General features: G+C 38.2%; 1 protein-coding gene across 6 annotated transcripts in view; it reads right to left on the bottom strand.

Annotated features, from left to right (window-relative positions):
* Positions 1-22339, bottom strand: part of FER (FER tyrosine kinase) — a 202338-nt gene that overhangs the window by 18188 nt on the left and 161811 nt on the right. Inside the window, exon 18 of one of the 6 annotated variants that reach the window (XM_087741587.1) lies at positions 20661-20794. The exons of the other annotated variants lie outside the window; for them this stretch is intronic. Within the exon in view, the coding sequence (XP_087597713.1) occupies positions 20683-20794 (112 nt within the window). The 3' untranslated portion in view covers positions 20661-20682. Of the gene's footprint in view, positions 1-20660; positions 20795-22339 lie in introns of those variants that run through there. 6 annotated transcript variants of the gene reach the window in all.

The following is a 22339-nucleotide window of genomic DNA, read 5'->3' on the forward strand; positions in this document are numbered from 1 at the left end:
TGGTGGAAAAAACTAACCTAGAACCTAGCTTGGAAAAAAATAACCTAGAACTCTGCCCACAGAATGCACCAAATTTGTTTCTACAGCTAATGCAGAAAGAAAGGTCTGAACCAATGACAAACAGCTTCAAATACTATGCATGGTGGGGACATTCATGACAAAGGACTGAACTATATTTAGTCTAAAGTAAAAGTCTTGAGCCATATATAAGGACGCTAAAGCTTGTATATCTACAACTACTTTGATCAACTGACCCATATTGATACTGCACTACATTATTTGATATGTAGACAGAGCCTGTGTTTGAGTGTAAATACTATAACTTAAGAATTTTAGCATATTTGACTCGCACAACTTTTCTGCCCCTAAGAATATTTATGGCTCTTGAGCTTGGTGCTACAGTGATATAAATGCAGTTATTCTTGCAATTAGAGAAGATGGACCACTTAAAAACAAGTCTGAAGTCACAGTCTCCAGCTGAAGATACACACAAATATATAAAACAGCTCAGTTTGCACTATGTTACATAGTCGGATGTTAACATGTGGTATTGTTTGGTGAAAGTAGGAGAGCTGCAAAACAAAATAAAATTGTTATTGCTTATACTCAAGTCTGTAAAAAGCATCACCATGAAACTTCAAGAATTTATGGCTTAGGTTCCAATCGTACTTTAGTAATTATGGTTTTTATTGTTTTACACAATACAGTCTAGACTTTGTGACAGATGCACATAAGGAGTGGAAAAAGTAATGAGGTCATATCTCAAAGAAAATTTACAGAGTTAATTAAAGTCATGGACATCTTCCTGCCTGAGTCTGACCTAGCATTTAAACATGTTCTGAGTCAGATTAAGAAAAAGCTATATACTGAGCTGTCTTAGGTTTATGCCTCATACATAAATCTGATTATTAGGGAAAATGTATCATAAATAGTACACAGTATGACGCTTGTAAACAAAGATTACACTCAGTTACATAATTTTTATCTGTTTTGTATGTGACAGTTTTCTTTTTCTTTCAGAGTCATCTAGAGGAAGTGTTTTTCATCATTACTGAAAATTTACAAAAATATTTCCATGAAAAACTGGTATTCGAGAAAGCTGGTAAAGATTATGATACTGTGTTCAGGATATGCATAAATTAGCACTAGGTTTTCTGAAAGACCACAGACACACAAAGCCTTTGCTTCATGAAACAGTGGTTTTCAAGCTGTCTGTTAGCTGGCAGTGGGTTGCAGAATGATACTATTCAAACTGCCATGCTGCACACAAGTGCCAAGGGAGGAATCATGGGCCAGTGGTTAGCTAATGGCCCACAACTTGTGCGGGTGGACACAACTGTCAAGTCCACCATCAATCTTTCCAGGCAAATTGCTTCTTTCTTTTTCTCTCAGTTTGTATTGAATAGAGAAGCATTTTCATTGCCATCTTCCACAGAATATCAATCAAATTTTATGAAATAGTGAGTGCCGAGCTATTAACAATAAGATAGAAAAAGATGTATTATGATAAAACTTAACTTACTAATAAAGCTACAAATAGCAAAGTAAATGTAGTAGTGCTGGTTACGAGTCTCACAGTATTAACACCTTTTTCTGCTTTTAGCTAAAACTCTCACATTTTTGAAGCTATAATACTATGCATTACTTTTAATACACAATTTGTGTTAATAAAGCCTTTTGAGTGCTTAATATGTTTACTTCTGACTTAAGCAGATTTGCTTTTTTTCCTTTCTTATGTGTAAGGTAGGTTCTTTCTCTCACTTATTTAGAAAATACTTTAGATAGGAACTTTTCTTTCCCTTTTTCCTTCACTTTAGTCATAGTCTTTTTAAAGGACTTTTGTAATCCCCCTCTCAGGCACTTAGTTTTCTTTTCACAATTCTTGTGAGGAGTTGGTTCATAAAGTACATAGAAGTCAACAATGTTTAGCAGATCCAGTGATATTTAAAATCATGCTAAATCAAGCCAAAAGCTCTGTTGCTTTGTACTTTTAATAACTTCCCATTCAGTGGGGTGAAACAGTATGAGTACAATTTCATTCTCAGTGCTCCACCACCAGCCACTTCAGATTCTGCAGTTATATCCACTGTGGATGTATTTTTCAGGTTCTTTTTTTTCCTTGTTCTGTTACTTCTAATTTCTTTCCAATGTCTATTTGACTAACATTTATTATGTCATTCCTCAGGTTCATAAATGTCCTGAAAGTTAGAGTATCTTTTCAGCATTTCTGCTGTCATTTTATGTTTCATATCCTCAGTTGCTGAATTTTCCAGATTTCTTTATATGTATTTGCATGCTTAAAAGCATTTTTAAAAACATTGTTCCATTGAAGGTATAGCTACATCAAGCTTTTTTTTGCTTTTATTCTGAGGATTTTGTTAAGATTTTTCAAGATTTTTCAAACAATTTCTTCACTGCTTCTCCTCATGTCTGACAGCCTCCTTTAAAAAGATGTTCGTATTTTTCAGTCTAGATACAAGAGAAAACTACCAAAAATGCATTTTGGTCACTGTGATTTATTACAGAATTTATAGCCAGAATCTGAAAAAAAAAAAAAAATGGGGTTTCATTCAAGTATGTATGATAGATGACATGAGTGAGGGAAAACAAGACAACGTAAATATATAGGGCTGATGACTGAAAACAACTATGAGGAGTCAATATTACAGATAACTTCAGTGTTAAATATTTGTAGTAAATCACGACGCTTTCTAGATGGCCTTTTTAAAAATAAAAAAAAAAACAAACCAAAATCAACTATGCTCTACTTGTCTCCTTTTCCTTAAAAAAACCAAGTACGTGTTTTCTCTTCCTCCTCCTTAATGCTCCCTAAAGCCAATATCCTGAAGAAGTAGAGATATAATTGCATGGAATTAGGGGTCTCTCTTTGCGGGGAGCACTGGGTATTTTTCTCATAAAGCATTTGCTACTTGCTGCAGTAATTCCATAAAATCAGTATTTGTCTTTAACACAGAAAACAAGAAAAGATTCTTTATTTCACATTGTGAAAGCTGTACAAATTGGGCATGAATCCCACTACGCTGCTACGGAACAAGTTCATTAGTAAAAGAAAAGCTGACTCTCACTATTTAATACCAAGATTATGTAAGTTTCTAGTGCTATTAGAAACAAAGTACCTTCCCCCCAACTACTAAGGACAAAATTAGTATGTAAATTGGAAATTTCATTTTTAAGCACTGCTGTTCAGTCCCTATAAACGCAAACAGGATATTGACTAGGAATCACTAATATGGGTTGAATATGCTGAAAGAAGAGATAGCTTGTAAGGCTTTTGCTAAAAATCCAATAGCCAGTTAAAGAGGAAGTAGAGGCAATTTCTCTGTGCTGGGAGTCGCTACCACCGGGATTCATGTCCGTCAGTAAAGACATAAACTTCATAAACTTTTCTCTAAGGACACTCTTATACCCCCTCCCTGTTTCCTTCCACCACCTCAAAAGAACTACACAGCAAGTAATACCTAGTATTTCAATGGAATTCCATCAATTAAAGCAAATCAAAACAAGAGAGTAAACTCTTCATTACTAAACCAGCAGGACAGACTGCCTCACTGAACTAATTAGCCATTTTATATCCCCTCCCTGGATCATGCAGTTAAAACACTCTTAGGTGATAAAAGCAAGTAATTAATTAGTGAACAGGATCAGTTTATCTCCTCTGCACATTTAATTCAATGAAAATAGTCTATTACCTGATCAAAAAAGTCTACAAGTCAAACTGTTGTTTTTTGTGGACTATAAGACACTACCTCTCTTTCAAACACCTGAGGTAATTTCCAGTGGTGTCTAAACCAAAGCACACCTATTTCAGAACTTTCCTGATATACATATGCTGCTACTTTTGCTACATGTGAAGAACACAGCAAATAGTATGTGCCTAATAACAGACTGGGAAAATATCAGAGAGTCAGGAGCACATCCTTCCATGCCTTCTATGTTGTCTTCCCCCTTTATACGTTGTTTACTCATTTCTTCATATTATTTTACCTATCACATTACGAATACTAATTCGCAATATTAACTACAATGCTAATATTTTCTCTCAGTTCCTCTTACAATGCAAGTCCATCTTCATCTTCACAGATGAACACTGCTAGGAAACCAGAGAAAGTCCAAGCTAGATGCAGCAGTGATTTCTCAATAACGTCAGGTGGTCTGCTTGCTATCTGTAGTTTTGGATATTGCTCAGTTCTTCGCAACTATAAAATGAGTAAATTTTCTCACCTCACAGCATTAGTGACATTCAATTACTCCCTCTAAAGCACTCTGCAATTTTCAGATGAAGGACTTAAAAATTTTGCAAAAAGAACTCAAAAGGAAAAGAGTAACAAAACAAACCCCAAATAATTGTATTCAGTAGCTGAACACAAGCACAGAAACTATCTTGTATCTAAAAATGCATTTTTTCCACAGAACCTTTATTTCCTCCACCTCTAAGAGTAAGACGTATCCTACATTCCAGAAATCGTCTGCACTTCACTGCTCACTCTCATTGTCATGATACTAAGAGCTATCACATAAAATGCTTTATAGCAACTTGGTGAACATATTCCTGTGAACTAATGTGAGTAAGATCACATTAATCAAAAGGCAAACTTCCAGTAATAAACACCAAAGAAAACAGAAAAAATATAAAAGCCCAATAAAGCTTAAGCACCTAAATTACTTTAATACTGTATAACATGCTCTAACTAAAAATTGGTTGGTAAGTTGATAAACAAAGAATCTATTCATACATGTCAGATTTCTCAAAAATAACAAAACAATGTTTAAACATAAAATATGCTCCTTAGATACTGGGAGGAGTTGTTAAGTGTTTTTAAAAATGCCATAAGGATAAACACACTGTTGAGGATCACAGTGTTCCTATTCAAAATTCCAAACATCTATGCATTGTTATTGTCATCCCCACCCTCAAAAAAACATACTGGGTAACTGTTATGTCCCTGATTTTCTCTAAGTGCTTTCCTCAATATATGGTATATTGTGGCATGGGTCACAGTAGTAGATGACAGAAAGCCACGGCATCCTATTCAGAACTGCAGAGTGGGATGCATTTGGTTCATGAGGACAAAGCATCTTCACCTGTTGAGGACTGCACAGCTCAGTAAGGAAACCACCACTTGCAGTGAACTTAATCCTCAGTCCCACCCCACAAACATTCATGCTATTTACATTCCTACAGCTACATTTTTTGTACAGGTGGCAGCTTTCCTAGACTGTACAAACACAGCAAGAAGAAACTTCTTATTATTCACATATATTCACATATATTCACATTTTCTGTACCACAGTTTGTTACTGCAAATGCCTTCACATACACATACTTGAAAATAAAATTAAAGTATAAAGTCAGATAAAAAGTTTACTTATTGTACAGTCATTTCTGATGTAGAAGTATAGTATAAGAATAAGTGGATTATATTCCTTTTTACAGCCTGCAAAATGGCCAGTTACTACTGAACACACAATTACAGTAAGGTATACCTTGAGGTAGGTACAAATATTGGGCATACTAAGTTAGACACCTTATTTAATTACTTTTGTAGAGGAGTAGCAATACTGGCTCTAGGACTTTGAACAGAATATTTTCCCCAATATGTTTATGTTTCAGAGTCAAACTTTTTGTTTTACTTCTTGACCATGACAGAGATCACTCATAACTCAAAGGCCACAAAGTGTCCCTTTGGAGGTACAAAAGTGAAGCACACATGCTATATAATGTTACCGCTTCTCACAATTGTAGTTCTGGTCTCCTAATACTTGGTGTTTGATATAAGGAAGTCTAGTTCTTAGAGTTGAATAACTGTGTTAAGTATGCATATCAATTTTCATTAAAAAAGAAACAGCCTAAGATGGATGACTGTGAAGAAGAGCCTGGAAATGAGTTTGGAGATAAAAAAGGAATAAAAAGAAACCCAAGCTTTCTATTTTCTGAATGTTTTGCTTTTTTAAGTGATGCAGTATTTTTTTAAAAAACAAGATTGGTAATTCTATATGTAAGGGAGTTGAGCTGATCCAGATTCCTGCTCGGAAGAGCAACAAGGTCTCTCCTGCATCTTGGAGCCTTCTCACCTGCCTGCTCTGGCTACATTTTTACTAGGAAGAAACCCAGGTTGCTGTCACACATTATATAGCACTTGTCACCTACAGAGGTAATAACAGAGGAAAATTAAGCAATTGTAAACTTATTGTTTGCAGCCCAGAGATGGCTCAAGGGACTATACAGATCTACTGACAAGTTCTAAAACTTTTATCTTCTTTGAGTTTTATTCAGGTAAGTTACTATGTGTCCTCCATTTTCCTAGTAGCACAAGGTTTCTGTACCAGCTATTTTAAAAGAGATAAAGATGGGCATAGCAGACAATGAGCAGTTCCTGAAGAGAATCCAAGCAGTAGACTATAAATACAGAAATGAAGGAATAAATTGATACATCATCTATTCCTCCCATCTCTTCCTGCTTCTGAGGTTTTCTTCACAATGCCTCCTTCTGGGACAGAAACATTCCTATCAGCAGCATCTAAATGTTTTTCATCTGCATTGTTTCTCAGCTTTTTTAGAATGTAATAGTTATTATCTGTATTTTGCTGAACAATTATTTTGATGAAAACTGCATCATAGTCATTTGAGTCTGTAATGGTCTTCCTTGCAGGATATTCCTAATCCTGTAGATTTTTATAACCCATTTTTCCTGTGCACTGCTGAATACATAGAATCATAGAATCATTTAGGTTGGAAAAGACCTTTAAGATCATCAAGTCCAACCATTAACCTAACACTGCCAAGCCCACCACTAAACCACGTCCCTAAGCACCACATCTACCCGTCTTTTAAATACCTCCAGGGATGGGGACTCAACCACTTCCCTGGGCAGCCTCTTCCAATGCTTGACAACCCTTTAAGTGAAGAAATTTTTCCTGGTATCCAGTCTGAACCTCCCCTGGCACCACTTGCAGCCATCTCCTCTTGTCCTATCGCTTGTTACTTGGGGAAAGAGGCCAACCCCAGCTCACTACAACCTCCTTTCAGGTAGCTGTAGAGCGTGATTAGGTCTCCCCTCAGCCTCCTCTTCTCCAGACTAAACAACCCCAGTTCCCTCAGCTGATCCTTGTAAGACTTGTGCTCCAGACCCTTCAGCAGCTTTGTTGCCCTTCTTGGGACACGCTCCAGCATCTCCATGTCCTTTTTGTAGTGAGGGGCCCAAAACTGTACACAGTACTCAAGGTGCGGCCTCACCAGTGCCAAGTGCAGGAGGACGATCACTTCCCTAGTCCTGCTGGCCACACTATTTCAAGCCAGGATGCTATTGGCCTTCTTGGCCACCTGGGCACACTGCTGGCTCATGTTCAGCTGGCTGTCGACCAGCATCCCTAGGTCCTTTTCAGCCAGGCAGCTCTCCAGCCACTCTTCCCCAAGCCTGTAGCGTTGCACGGGGTTGTTGTAACCCAAGTGCAGGACCCGGCACTGAGCCTTGTGGAACCTCATACAGTTGGCCTTGGCCCATCGATCCAGCCTGTCCAGATCCCTCTGTAGGGCCTTATTGCCCTCCAGCAGATCAACACTTCCACCCAACTTGGTGTCATCTGCAAACTTACTGAGGGTGCACTCGATCCCCCTTGTCCAGATCACTGATAAAGACATTAAACAGAACTGGCCCTGGGGAACACCACTTGTGACTGTCTGCCAACTGGATTTAACTCCATTCACCACAACTCTTTGGGGCTGGCCATCCAGCCAGTGTTTTACCCAGTGAAGAGTATACTTGTCCAAGCCATGAGCAGTCAGTTTCTCCAGGAGAATGCTGTGGGAAACCATGTCAACGGCCTTACTAAAGTCCAGGTAGACAACATCCACAGCCTTTCCCTCATCCACTAAGCACCTCACCTTGTCATAGAAGGAGATCAGGTTAGTCAAGCAGGACCTGCCTTTCATAAACCCATGCTGACTGCACCTGATCCCCTGGTTGTCCTGTACGTGCCGCGTGATGGCACTCAGGACGATCTGCTCCATAACCTTGTCCAGCACCGAGGTCAGGCTGACAGGCCTGTAGTTCCCCGGATCCTCCTTCCGACCCTTCTTGTAGATGGGCATCACATTTGCAAACTTCCAGTCAACTGGGACCTCCCTGGTTAGCCAGCACTGCTGACAGATGATGGAAAGTGGCTTGGTGAGCACTTCTACCAGCTCCCTCAGTACCCTTGGGTGGATCCCATCTGGCCCCATAGACTTGTGTGTGTCTATGTGGTGTAGCAGGTCGCTAACCATTTCCCCTTCGATTATGGGGGCTTCATTCTGCTCCCTGTCCCTGTCTTCCAGCTCAGGGGGGTGGGCACCCCAGGAACAACTGGTCTGACTATTAAAGACTGAAGCAAAGAAGGCATTAAGTACCTCAGCCTTTTCCTCATCCTTTGGCACTATTTTTGCCCCATATCCAATAAAGGATGGAGATTCTCCTTAGCCCTCCATTTGTTGCTAACGTATTTATAGAAACATTTTTTCTTGTCTTGTATGGCAGTAGCCTGAGTAAGTTCTAGTTGGGTTTTGGCCCTTGTAATTTTCTCCCTGCATAACCTCACAACATCCTTCTAGTCCTCCTGAGTTGCCTGCCCCTTCTTCCAAAGGTCATAAACTCTCTTTTTTTTTTCCTGAGTTCCAGCCAAAGCTCTCTGTTCAGCCAGGCCAGTCTTCTTCCCTGCCAGCTCGTCTTTTGGCACATGGGGACAGCCTGCTCCTGTGCCTTTAAGATTTCCTTCTTGAAGAATGTCCAGCCTTCCTGGACTCCTTTGCCCTTCAGGACTGCCTCCCAAGGGACTCTGTCAACCAGGCCCCTAAACAGGACAAAGTCTGCCCTCCAGAAGTCCAAGGTGGCAGTTCTGCTGACCCAACTCCTTACTTCTCCAAGAACTGAAAACTCTACCATTTCATGATCGCTATGCCCAAGACAGCCTCCAATCATCACATCACCCACAAGTCCTTCTCTGTTCACAAACAGCAGGTCCAGCGTGGCACCTTCCCTAGTTGGCTCCCTCACCAGCTGCGTCAAGAAGTTATCTTCCACACACTCCAGGAACCTCCTAGATTGTTTCCTCTCTGCTACATTGTATATCCAGCAGACATCTGGTAAGTTGAAGTCTCCCACAAGAACAAGAGCTAGCCATTGTGACACTTCTCCCAGCTGCTTATAGAATATTTTGTCTGCCTCTTCATCCTGGTTGGGTGGTCTATAACAGACTCCCACCATGATATCTGCCTTGTTGGCCTTCCCCCCGATTCTTACCCATAAACACTCAACCCTATTGTCACCATCATTAAGCTCTAGACAGTCAAAACACTCCCTAACATACAGGGCTACCCCACTGCCTTGCCTTCCTTGCATATCCTTTCTGAAGAGTATATAGCCATCCACTGCAGCACTCCAGTTGTGCAAGTCATCCCACCATGTTTCTATGATGGGAATCGTATCATGGTTTTCCTGCTGCACAATGGCTTCCCGCTGTGAGACTTATGAATGTCTAATTTTTTTTTTCCCTTCTACTTCATTTTTATCTTGAAACAAAGGTTTGCAATTCAGTTCCTTTTGTGTGCCGATTTATTTCATTTGTTTGGCAGGAAAGCTTACCTTATCTCTGTCCAATGTGATTAACTCAATAGAGTACATTATTACTCCCTGCACTTTGATAGTAATTCTGAACCTTCTATAGGTAGCTGCTTTTTACTTTCTAAAGTTATGGGAATCAAAGATTTACATAGCATACATTTTATAGCCATGAGAAAGCCCTTTGCAAATTAAGTTTGTAGAACTGCACAGTAACCTATTCAGCCTCCTCACTTCTCATAAAGAGTGAACTCTAGAAGAAAAACTTACAAAAAACAATCCTAGTGATAGTCTTAACAAAAACTAAGGGTCTGGATAGTCCTAGGACTGGATGATAAGTAACTTTATGGAAAACCTACAATATTAGGGCAACTGGAAAGTGGAAAACATCTTCCAGAAATCCCCAATGACATGACACACACAGGAATAATACCACTGCTCGATCCCATGCAACTACTCCTGTGCTCTTGAAGTTTTTGATAGAAACGTTACAGAACATAAGAAGCACAAATATGGATACATTTATGATACACATATGATTTTTAATATTCCTTAAAAATCTATTTGGTACTAACTGAATTATAGGGGAAATTAAGTGTCCAAAAAGTAATTATCCAAGATGGATAATTATCCAAGATGGACCAGAACTTAAGTTTACATTTTGTGCTCAAGAAAGCTGCAGTGGACTTAATTCACAATCACAGATGTCTTCCGTTTCCAAAATCAGTCATACAAGTAGACTGTACTATTCATAGTAAAGCAAATACCATTTTCAAGCAAAAATTTCCACAAGTACTGTATCATTCACAGAAGCAACTAAAATGAAACACAACAATAGAGCATACAATTGTACTAACAAGCGTATTTTTTGTGATAATATCATGGTGTTATTCAACCTGTGTGATGACACGACACAAAACTTCCTACAGTAACTATCCTTGCCCTTTTATACAAGGAGGACACTTCAATTTAGTTCTTAATTCTGAATTTAGTTCTGAATTAATCTCTTCCTTATTCTACTCTATAGTATAATGTCAAAATATCATTGATTTCTCTCTACAGAGGCATTAAATCCTGGTTTAACTTGTTTACAAACTTGGTAACATCTGAAGAGGCAGACCAGATATGGTCAAAGATCGTATTCACTTGTCCATTATACATCAGTGATAGAAAAGCTTGCATGCTGAATTTAAAGTGTCTAAAGCAGAGTAGCTTCTAGTGCTGACTTTCTGATGATTAAGTTTTTTAGAAAATAAATTTCTTATTTTATTAAACAACACCATTTTCTAGTGTTAATATTATTATGTGTCATATTAAGTTTAAAAAACAGTTGCAGACTAATAATGAAAAGCAGAGCATAAGAAGTAGACACAAGCACTGCAAGTGCCCAAGGAACCAAGAAATTTATAAGCATAATTATAATACAGGCTAGTCTTTTCCACTTTTTTCATTAGAATAAAATGAATTAGCACAATAGTATAGTATTTGCAGGGCTTTTCAGGCCTCAGTGAAAAAAGGAAATATTTTAAAATCTTTCTCTCTCTTCTCAGGTTAGAATTAAGGACTTACAGCTGGTGCATATCAAAGTTCAGCTGACACAGGCAACAATTTAGCCAGTACTGCTTTTTCAACAGCTAATACCAACAATGTTGTATTCTGGAATAGTTCAAGTTAGCTCTAAATGCATTCCTATCACTTAGATCTACTTCTGCTCCTACCAGCAGACAGGCATGGATTAAGATTTCAAAAGTAACAGATAAGAATGGACTAAAGTTCATGGGTTTTTAGTAGATAAAGTATTATATAGGCACTAGATCCCAAGACACTTTATTTAATGAAGTTAAAAAACGAAAAGCTAATAATCAGGGTGCAAAGAAAAAAAGCATCCAGCATAATTAAGGTACAAAAGACTAAGAAAGAAATCAAGTAAATCAGGTCTGATTACAACTCAGGAGGAAAAGACAGAGCAGAGAAGTAGTAGAATCAAATAGTGAAAACAAGAGGGTTATGTTGTAGTCCTAAGCTTTGTGGCTAGAACATGAAAAAAACCCCCAATCTCTTGAATTTTTAAGAGAAAGTCATAAAGAAAACCAGTAAAAAAGAGAGAGAGAAGAATCAACCACAATTTAAAGCAATTATTACACTGTGGGTGTTTCTTACTTAAGAAGGGAAAAAATTAAATGGATGGCACAGGTAGCATATGCTAGCTAAGCATTCTTAGCAATGGAAACCAGTTTGACAAAGATACGTAATAATAGTTCACTAATTCATAATTTTCTAATCAGAGTAAAAAACATTTTGTAATTTGTACCTTACGATCTCTCTCTACTTTTAATTAAAGATTATCAACAAATGATTACTGGCATGTTAAGATATTTTAGTATTCTAAAAATAGTCTGTTTTGTAACTGTCATAAAAGAATCTAAAGCAAAGATGAATAAAAATGAAGATGAGTAATAATTTACTAATTGTCCTAGACACCTAACTAAGATTTGCAGTTAGCTTACAGAAATACATATAAGAAATTTTATGTGGCTAATACGTTGTAGAGAATTATGTGTAGAAATTGAAAGGAATAAAATGACCTATTAATTTTCTGTAAATTAACAAGTTAGGAAATAAATTGAACATCTCTCCCCCTTTTTGTTGCTAGGAGGAAGAAGAAAGGGATGGGATTTTGACAATTTGGGTGGGGTACCTGAAGTAGAAAATGTGGAAGAACCATGAGATGACAGTGTGCTAATTAAGGATCATGATTACATCTCATATTGATAGCAGCAGATGTGACAGGACTACCATAGCTTTTGGAAACTGGAAGAACTCACATGTACATGCATGTTCATCATGGTAAGATTTTATAGCTGGGAAGAATCAAGGAACACGTGTTAATAAGCCCAGGAGCTCTGAGTTCATCACCTACTGAACTCCATCCTTTTTCTCCTATTAAAATTTCATGCTATCTCATGAAGTCATCTGTTATGTCTGTCCTTCCCCTCGAAAATCCAGACTTCTATATTGAGGAGAAGCCACCCTGCCTCTGGCTGTTATCTGTCTCTGTTGAAGCGTGCTCACTCATGTACAGTGTTGATTGCCTATGGATCTGGAGTGCTCCCGTGTCCTCTGAGATCTCAGAAGTTTATTGGAGGTGCAGGAAACACTCTCCTGTGCTTAATCTAAAGACAGGAATACAATGAACTATTACAAAACTATTGCAAAGCTATGGATTTACTATACCTGGCTATTATTCTGAAATATTTCAACATACAAAACCATTCTAGCACTACACTGTAGATACACAGGATCCTCTTTGCTATTTAACATGTTACATTTATTTTAGCATTTGCTGTGGACAAAGGTTATAAAATAAGCAAAGTTTAGCTGATCATTTGCTGAACTCCTAAAATCTTCCTGCATAAAGAGATTATGGGTACAAAATTTCTTAAAAGAGAAGAGAAAGTGTTACAATACATGGCAATGCACTGATGTTGCCTGTTTTCATTTAGCAGCTTTGTTAATGATTTGAAGGAAAAGTCAAATAGCAACTTAATTAAATCTCCAGATGATATCAAATTAGGAGCTGCTGCAAACAACAGTAAGGGGAAAGAAAGAAAGAAAGGAATGAAAGGAACGAAAGGAATTAAAGGAATGAAAGAAAGGAAAGAGAGGAAAGAGAGGAAAGAGAGGAAAGAGAGGAGAAATGTTAGTTGGAAACAACAAATTAGACTTAACCTGTAAAACAGAAATTACTGTATTTTGTAAAATTAAGCCTAAATACAGACATTCAGTAAAATACAAATACTACTAAGCAATCATGTGGAAAGAAAACAGAAACAAAACAGGTATGGACTCTGATTAAATACAAGTAATGGAATTAAATTGAGCATAGGAAAATAGAAGTTCATTATCTACTAGATTGTGAGAAAGCTGCCGAGGAAAATTAAGAAATTCTATTTTAATAATGCAGTTACTTAAAAAATCAAAACCAGGTGTACAGACCAATGTCAGTTTCAAAGAGATGGACTAAATAAGCTAATACAACTTTTTACTGATTTAAAATAAATGTTCAACTTGTCAGATGGCCTGGATCTGACATATAATAATCTATTATTATATTATCAGGTATATAGTACACAACAAAAATGTAGTAGGCAAAGTAGGAATGACCCCAAGAAGCATTCCTTTTCTGAATGAGTGCATTTGTTCATGTTATCATATATGAAAAGATGAGTTTTTCAACCAGTCACATACATGCAAACTCTGTATCTTATAAAAAAGCTTTGAAGTATATATTTTTTTCCACTTATAACACGAATTCCCAGCAGCTCACAGCAAAACAGCTCTACAGATCTACTTTTACTGTACATTTATTTCAGTTTAAAGTAGAATGCACAGGAACTGGTATAGACCAATTTAAGATGGCATTTTGGTATCACATGATAAAATAAATCAGGTAACTGGTTGCTAGCTGCTAATTAATTGATAACTGGAGAGCAATAATTTTTGAAAAAAAGCTTTTAAAATAAGTTTAATAATGGGCAAAACAACAAAACTTCACTGCTACATTGCCTATATTATTTGCACCAAAGCCTGTATCTACTGCATCTTTACTGTAATGCAGTCCCTCTATTCAAAATATTGAGCTGATGTGAACTTTGCTGCTACCAAAAGCATGCCATTTATGGAATTTCAGCATAAGTACTAAAAACTCTAGACAATTCTAAAAAAGCTGCTGAGCTATGTGGTTGTAATTTTGCGAATTTCCACTGTCAACTTGAATACAATACCAACCGTAACCTACAGAAAGTTCAGCAAGTGTGTACTGACAATTAGTGCTTCAAAGTATAACATCCCATATACAGTCCTTGTAGCACATCAGAGACTGCCAAGACCTCATCATGAGTTGCCCACAGCATTATTTGCAAGGAGGTGATGAAACATTAACTTGAAAGATGGAGGGTTTAGTTTTAATTATTTTGGATCTTAAGCTAAGATATTTAATAACAGGACACATTGGAAAGGTCATTGATACTGTAGGACAAGAGAGACATCTTAATGCTTAAAGTAAAAGCTTCCATACAGACAGAGCTTTGGATGGTGGATGCAGCCCTCCAAGACCCAGGCTGCAGGGAGTACTGGGGCCTCTCTCTGATGCCAGGAGCAATGGCCCTCTGTCCTCCAGTGCTGTCTTGGAGGAGCTGTGCCGTCAAGTGGAGGAGGAGTTACAGGAGGAAGCAAGCAGGCTACACAGCATCAGAGAAGACAAAAGGGAGATGACAGGATCTTCTCTGAGATGCAACAGCTCGAAGACCCCCAGACTCCACCGGCAGTAGAGATGCAGGCAGTGTGTACGCCTAGTATTAAGGTAAGAGCAGCCTCTGGAGAAGATGAAGCTCATGACTTCTGCCGCCAACAGGAATGCTCCTGCCCTACCTTAGGGTTTACAACCACAAAACAGGTTCACCACCCTCAGAGTGGAAGAGGAGCTAGATGTGCCTTCAAATAAAGGACCTGGACCACCTGACCCTAAACCATGCAAGACCACCAGGAACAAGTGGTGAGTGATCGTAATGGGCAACTCTCTGCTGCGGGGGACAGAGGCATCCATCTGCTGACGTGACCTTTCATTGAGAGGTTTGCTGACTGCTGGGTGCCTGATCCATGATGTTGTGGAGGGACCGTCGAAGCTTGTTCAACTCTCTGACTGCTACTCCCTGTTGTTCTTCCATGGGGCCATCAGTAATACTTCCACAGGCTACCTGGAGAGTCAAAAGTGACTACGGAGCTCTGGGGGCAGTAGTCAACGGCATGGGGGCCCAGGTGGTGCCCTCAATCCTTCTGGTGAGGGAAAAGGGTATGAAGAGGAGGGCACTGATAGTACAGGTCAATAATTGGCTGTAGAGCTGGTGTTGGTGACAGAGTTTTGGGTTCTATGACCATGGGACCATGTTTACAGATCAGCGTCTTCTCAGAGAGATGGGATCCACCGTGCTAAGTGGGGCAAAGCTATGTTTGAGAACTGGATGGCTGACCTGGTAAGGAGAGCTTTCAGCTAGGAATAAAGACCTAGGGAGAGAGTCACAAGCAATGCTGTGAGGGAGTAGTGAACGGGATGGATAAGCAAAGGGCCTGGGGTGATGGGACAGGATGAATGCCACCTTCACCTCAGTCTTGACTAGCAAGACCGGCCTTCAGGAATCCCAGGCCCAAAGACCAGGGAGAAAGTCTGGAGCAAGGAAGATGTGCCCTTGGTGGAAGAGGATCTGGTCAGGGAATACTTAAGCAAAATGGACATACATAAGTCCATGGGCCCTGATGGGATGCACCCATGAGTGCTGAGGGAGCTGGCTGATGTCACTGCAAGGCCACTCTCAATAACCTTTCATCCATCACGGTGACCGGGAGAAGTGCCTGAAGACTGGAGTAAAGAAAATATCACTCTTGTCTTCAAGGAGGACCCAGGGAGGTGCAGGCTGGTCAGCCTCACCTTGATCCCTGGGAAAGTGATGGTACAGCTAATCCTGGAAACCATTTCCAGGCACAGGAAGGATAAGAAAGTCATTAGGAGTAGTCAGCATGGATTCACTGAGGGCAAGTCATGCTTGACCAACTTGAGAAAATTCTATGATGAAAGGACTGGCCTGTAGATGAGAGGAGAGCAGTGGGTATTGTCTACCTCAGCAGCCTAAGTAAGGCTTTCAAAACTACCTCCTGTAAGATCCTCATGAAGAAGCTGTTGAAATATGGGCTGGAGGAGCAGAGAGTCACGTGGACTGAAAACTGGTTGAAAGGCTGGTCCCACAGGGAGCTGATGAGTGGCACGAAGTCTAGTTGGAAGCCACTAACTACCGGTGTACCCCAGGGGTCAATACTGAGTTCAATCCTGTTTAACATCTTTATTACTGATCTTGATAATGGGAAAGAGCACACCTTCAGCAAGTTTGCTATGGCTCCTTTCACCAAGCAAAGCAGTAACTTCCTATCAGTTCTTACTGGAAGCAAATGTTCCTTTCCTCAACAGAGCTTATCTCTGCTGACTTCTTTTCCAGTGTAAAAAGTTTACATACTCCTGAATGAAGGACTTACAGAAGGAGGTAAGAAATATTTTGCCCTACTGTTGTAACTAAGCATGTCTGCAATCTTAACCATGACAAAGTAATTGTAGTCATACAGTATCATCAAAGGTAATCATAATTATTTATAGCTTTGACTTGGGAACATGACTTTCTCCTGCTTATTAATGCCATTTCCTACAATTATTCTATGTGTAAACAGCAGAGGTCTCAGGCCTCCCACAGTAAGAGAAAGCAAAACAAATGAGAATGGAAAAAAAATTATAGAAGATAAAAGGAAGGGCAGCACCAATGGTAAATTAAGTACACAAGTACAACTTAAAAGTGGGAAGTCCAGAGTATTGTAGTTATTATGAAGCTATTTATAAGGCAAGAAACAAAAGAAATATCTAATTAAATTATTCAGAATGATAAGAAGAGTACAGCAAGGAACTGGAAATAACAATATATGTTTTCAGTATTTCTCCGTAGGCTTTAAAAGTGTGTTAGTGACACTGTGGAATCACAGATAAAGAAATAACATTCACTGCTGTTTCTTAAAGGTAAGAAGAATAAAACTAAGTTCATAGAGGTATGCATATTAAACTAAAAAGAAAGATAGGTTAGGGACCTTGCCATGCATGATTTGTAAATGTTTATCTCCTTAGTGTTATCAAGGCAAATATGTCAGGTAGCATTGCAGTTCAACACAGTATGAAAGGTGCACATACGTACAAAACCTCTAAACCCCACCTATTGAAATGACACAAAACTGAATCATAAACTGAGGAATTTAAAACTGAATTATAAACTGAGGAATTTATAGGAATTATTCTTTTCTTTCATCCCAGCACCATCTTTTACGTAGAAAGGCATAAATACTTCCACAACAATTATCTAATGTGTTAAATACCTGTGACAATTAGGACAACAGCAATTTTAATAGGCACCAGAGACCGAATTTTAGTCTATTATACATTACAGAGTAGAAGATGGTACTGCATTCACTTAAAATCCTTTTTGTTTACTTTTTCCTCGTAAAAATTTGGGCTTTTGACTTGTAATGAATTGATAATTGATAAATTTTGAGAGTTCAGTTGATCCTACAGTTCTATATGCCCACATGAAGCACTTTCATTTTCTCATAGATGGTTCTCACTACAGAAACTGGACATTTTTCAAAGTGACCAAGATGACTAGTGGAGTACTGAGACTTCCTTTCCACGGTACCCCTTGCAATCTTCTAATTATCTTTTCTTCTGCGTTTTTTAAAACTTATAATCCCGTGGTGGTGGTGGTGTGTCATCCAGCTGGAAAGCCTGAGGTCACTTCCACTATCTACTGACATTAAAGGAAGCCTTCCCTGACTGCAGCTATCACACTGCAAATCAAAAGATCTGGAGACAGATTTCTTGCATTTCTACTTTTTAATTTTACCCTTCTAGCCTTTTTTGGATTTTATAATCACATTACTGGTGAAGAGATTTGCCTGCTTCTCCTGGACCTCTGTTTCTTTGAAAACTGTTTAGCTAGAGTACATGGAATATTTAGGGGAAAGAAGGGTGAACAGCAGCTGTGGCTGCTGCACTGTAAAGTGTGTGGAATAGTCTTTGCAATACAAAATTTCCACAGGACTAAAGTCCTATGTCATTTGGATATGCAAGTCAACTGTAAGTCAGATTGCTTAAACCATCATTAAAGCTGGGGTTAATGATGAAAACAAATCCCCGGGAAGAAACCGACCAGTCTCTTGCTCACTACAGAGAAGAAAGTCTGAAAGAGATGAGGCTGGAATATGAACAGATAATGAAGCTGGCACAGTGAGCCAAATCTTCCTATATATAAATAAGAAACAAAAAAAGTACTTTGTGTACAGTTAAAAATAGTCAATGCTTGTTTTTTAACAAGCCATTTCCTGTACATACAGTGTGAAATCCTACAGTGTGAAAAGCTACAGTGTGAAATCCTGGATCTACTAAAGTTAACTAACTTAATGGAATTAGGATTTTAACCATTGCTTTTAAGATGAATTTGTTCAAACATTTGACTATACTTTTTTGCAACTTTGCTTAGTTTTTCTACAAGCAGACATAGTGTCTCGAGAGAAATTCTGCAAAACTGCTCTGCATATGAATTAACACAGGCGACTGACACATAGAAAAGTGGGACTCAAGAATTGTCTTGGTGACAGGACAAAGTAAATTCCCTTTTTCCACAAAGAATAAAAATATCAGCTTCCTTTAGAAGCACATAGTTAGTGTTCTAAGTATCTCTGCAAAAGAGATACGAATGACACAATATACTAGATATGAAATGAATTTGTCTTGAATACACTTATCAAATATAAACAAAGCATCCAATTCATCAGTGAAGTGGAAGTTGTGTATATAGACCAGAATCTTAGGGGAAATACTTGAATAATATTTCAAGGTGTTTTTAAAATATTAAGTCAGTAGCTGCAGTTAGTAACTTAGTCTATGGCCATTTGAATTGTGTCAAACAGGTACCTCTACGTTACCAAATAATTCAGTGCAAGAGAAGCAGATAAACAGACTGAAGTAGCTGGTGCTGAGACTCCTCAGATTTCCATTACATGCAGTTACAGAGGTTTACTTGGGATTAGATGTAGTCTGGTTTCGCATGCCAAACATGGTCCCACACTTTTTGCGTGCAGTAAAGCTATCATATAAATTTTGCCTTCCTCAACTGCAAGCTTCTTTAGGGAGCATCATTTTGACCTTTCCCCTATCCCATGCCGACGTCAGCAGCACATCAGTGGCACATCAGAGCCCCTGCTATTATTGCTTGCAGAAGACTCACCATTATTGCTGCTCCTCCTCATGGCATTTTTGAGTTATATCATTGAGCCTAATGAGTGTCCTACCTTCCAGCTCCAGGTTTAGACAAGATCTACTGCAAGGGGCTCAAAACACCAGTAGAAGTGAACTGTGTAGTTGTAAAAGAATAGGTTAAAACTATCATAGAAAAATACTGGCTCACTGTCAAATCTAAAAGATGACCTAGCACTGTATCAGTTGCTATAAAATACTCCCCAAAAGGAAGCTGAAGCACTTCCATTTAATAGCTACTTAATAGTTAGAAAAAGCAACAACTGCCCATATAAGGAAAAAATATGTCTTTATATTTGACAAAGAAAAATCTTCCATAAGTTTTACAGTCTTCCGAGAGTTCTGTCTGCCTGACTCTGTAGGTTACAATGCTCTCTTGTGGTAGGAAAGATGATTATTTACTTACAAACTTATAAACAACTAGTTTCAACTTACAACTGAAGTCCAGCTGTGTTATAGAATAATATTGATATATACAGAAATTAAACAAACCCTTTGAAATTAAAATACATTAATAAATAACCAGGATAAATAAATTTATCTGTGACCACAGTAATATTATATTTAGCTTGAGTTCAGCTAAAATAAGACAATAGCAGCATGGGAGATCCTGTCATCTCAATTCTGCCGTCTGTTTATGACACTCAGAATTGCCATTCAAGAACATGACAATCCCTGATCATTTCAAGCTAGAGAGAAATTAAACTCATATCTATGACTCGTTTTTTATCTAAGCAGTTACGCTAGCTCCCATAAGGATTACTTGCAAGACAAAAGGGAGGCAAGGGTGGTCTCAGTAAAAGAAAATCAGGATGGAGTCGGAATTCATGATTCCGTCCATGATCCTGCAAGGAGAATAAGAAAGTAGTCCAGATAATCATGTGCAAGAAAGGACGGTCTGCACAAGCAATGATGGGAAGAAAGGGTGGCTTCCTGGAAGTGAGTGAGAAGTCAGGAAGGTCTATGACACCAAACAGGAAGGACAGTCAATTCAATTGTTAGGGAATGCGAATGGAGATGTTTATAACCAATTAACTACTAAGAAGCACTGATCTCCAAAATCCTGCCCAGAAATTACTCCAAAAGCAGGAAGCCTTTCAAATCAAGTATTTTTACTTATTCTGTCACCCTAAGGCCTATATATAGTTTTTCAAAACTGGGACTTGGCCCTTATTTCACTGATCTATTTTTATTTTCCAGAACCCACGAGACTTGATGAAGTATCTGACATCCAGCTTTGCCAGGAGCTTTTTCTGTCAGGCTTGAGTGACTCAGCTTAAATCTGTGAACAACAAAATACTGTGATGTTGATTCAACACTTCTTACAGCTCCATGTACCTTGATAATCTCTCTCAATCTTCCAAATCAGTTAACATGCCGATAAGGCTTTCTTCACTGCCTGCTGCCTTGCATAAGGGATTTTGAAATAGCCTTTGACAAAGAGTAAGACCCTATTTCAATCAATACTCACAGTGATATAAAAATGTTTCATAAAAGCATATTCCTGCACTATAATTCTGCCAAACGAGATAGAAAGAGGCTGAGAACTACAGAGCCATGACAAAAAGTGAGAGAATGTAACATGCACTTAGCTTACTCTATGTTTTATTTTACTCATTCTCACCAACTGTGATTCCTTTAAGATGCATTAAATTTGTCCAGAATCTTCTTCTGAGCAGTACCTATTGGAACTGAATTTACCTTCAAACTGAGCTGAACATGCATAACTTCACCTAAGTTTCTCTCAGCTTTATGAGAACAATGTCTTGATTCTCAAAGAAAGATCAACAATAAGCTGGAAAACAGCTTTTTTTTTTTGTTATTTGATATGTAGAACTATATCCTATCTATGATCATGCAGAAGTAATATATTCTCTAAAACATAATGTTTTTCAGTTGCATAAACTTTAAAACTTGACTTCTTTCATGAAGCCACACTAAAACCCATTTCACATTCTTCCTTCATCTGTTTTTCACTATGTACACAGCCACACACTTACGCTGAATGTAATACTTCAGTGGTAAAACTACAGCAATGTAAAGCTCAGAGGCACTTCTGAAAGACCTCCCAAGGCACTGGGAAGAACTACCTTAGAGTAAGGTATATCATCACTAGTACTATCTGAAAAAAATAGTGTATAAACATTTTGTCAAGTCCACAAAACAGGTGTAACCTAGTATGCAGATATAAATATATATATGTCTGTACAAAAATTAGAAAAAGGAAGTATGATTATTTTCCTCAGGAAAGTAATTTGGGAATTTATTATTCATAACTGTTGACATACAGCGCAAGAATTTTTTATTAAAATGAAAATAGTTTCCTATCTGAGACAACTGGGGTACATTCCTCTTTGGAATGTCAAGAATCAGTATCAGGAAGCCAATAAAATATTGAACCAATACATTATATCTTAATGCAACATATATTTGCATTTCTAGAAACATTAATTAGAATTTTCTGCTATAAGAAATAAAACAGGAAAAGTTCTACACCCTAAAGAAAAGAAAACAGTGTACGCGAAAGCATGCTTTGGCTTTACTAAACAAACATTGACGCACATGCTTACCTCTGGTCAATGATCTATGCTCAAAGAAGAATCCTGTACCTCATTTCTGAGGTGACTGGCATTTAGTTGACTGCATTCTTCCTCTCCTCCTCAATCCATTTTCTTCTGCTTTTGTCTTATCCTATCATCTAATTTGTTGATTATCATCTACCACTAATGCCTCCTGTACCCACTGCAAAAATGAAATCATGCAGTCCATCTTTCTTTTTGGTACAGATTACCAAAAACATAGTTTAAAAATTCTGTGGAAATACCAC

The sequence above is a fragment of the Nipponia nippon genome, unplaced genomic scaffold, assembly GCF_047370975.1.
Source record: "Nipponia nippon isolate SJK-2023a ecotype South Korea unplaced genomic scaffold, ASM4737097v1 scaffold_8, whole genome shotgun sequence".
In the NCBI taxonomy this organism is placed as follows: domain Eukaryota; kingdom Metazoa; phylum Chordata; class Aves; order Pelecaniformes; family Threskiornithidae; genus Nipponia; species Nipponia nippon.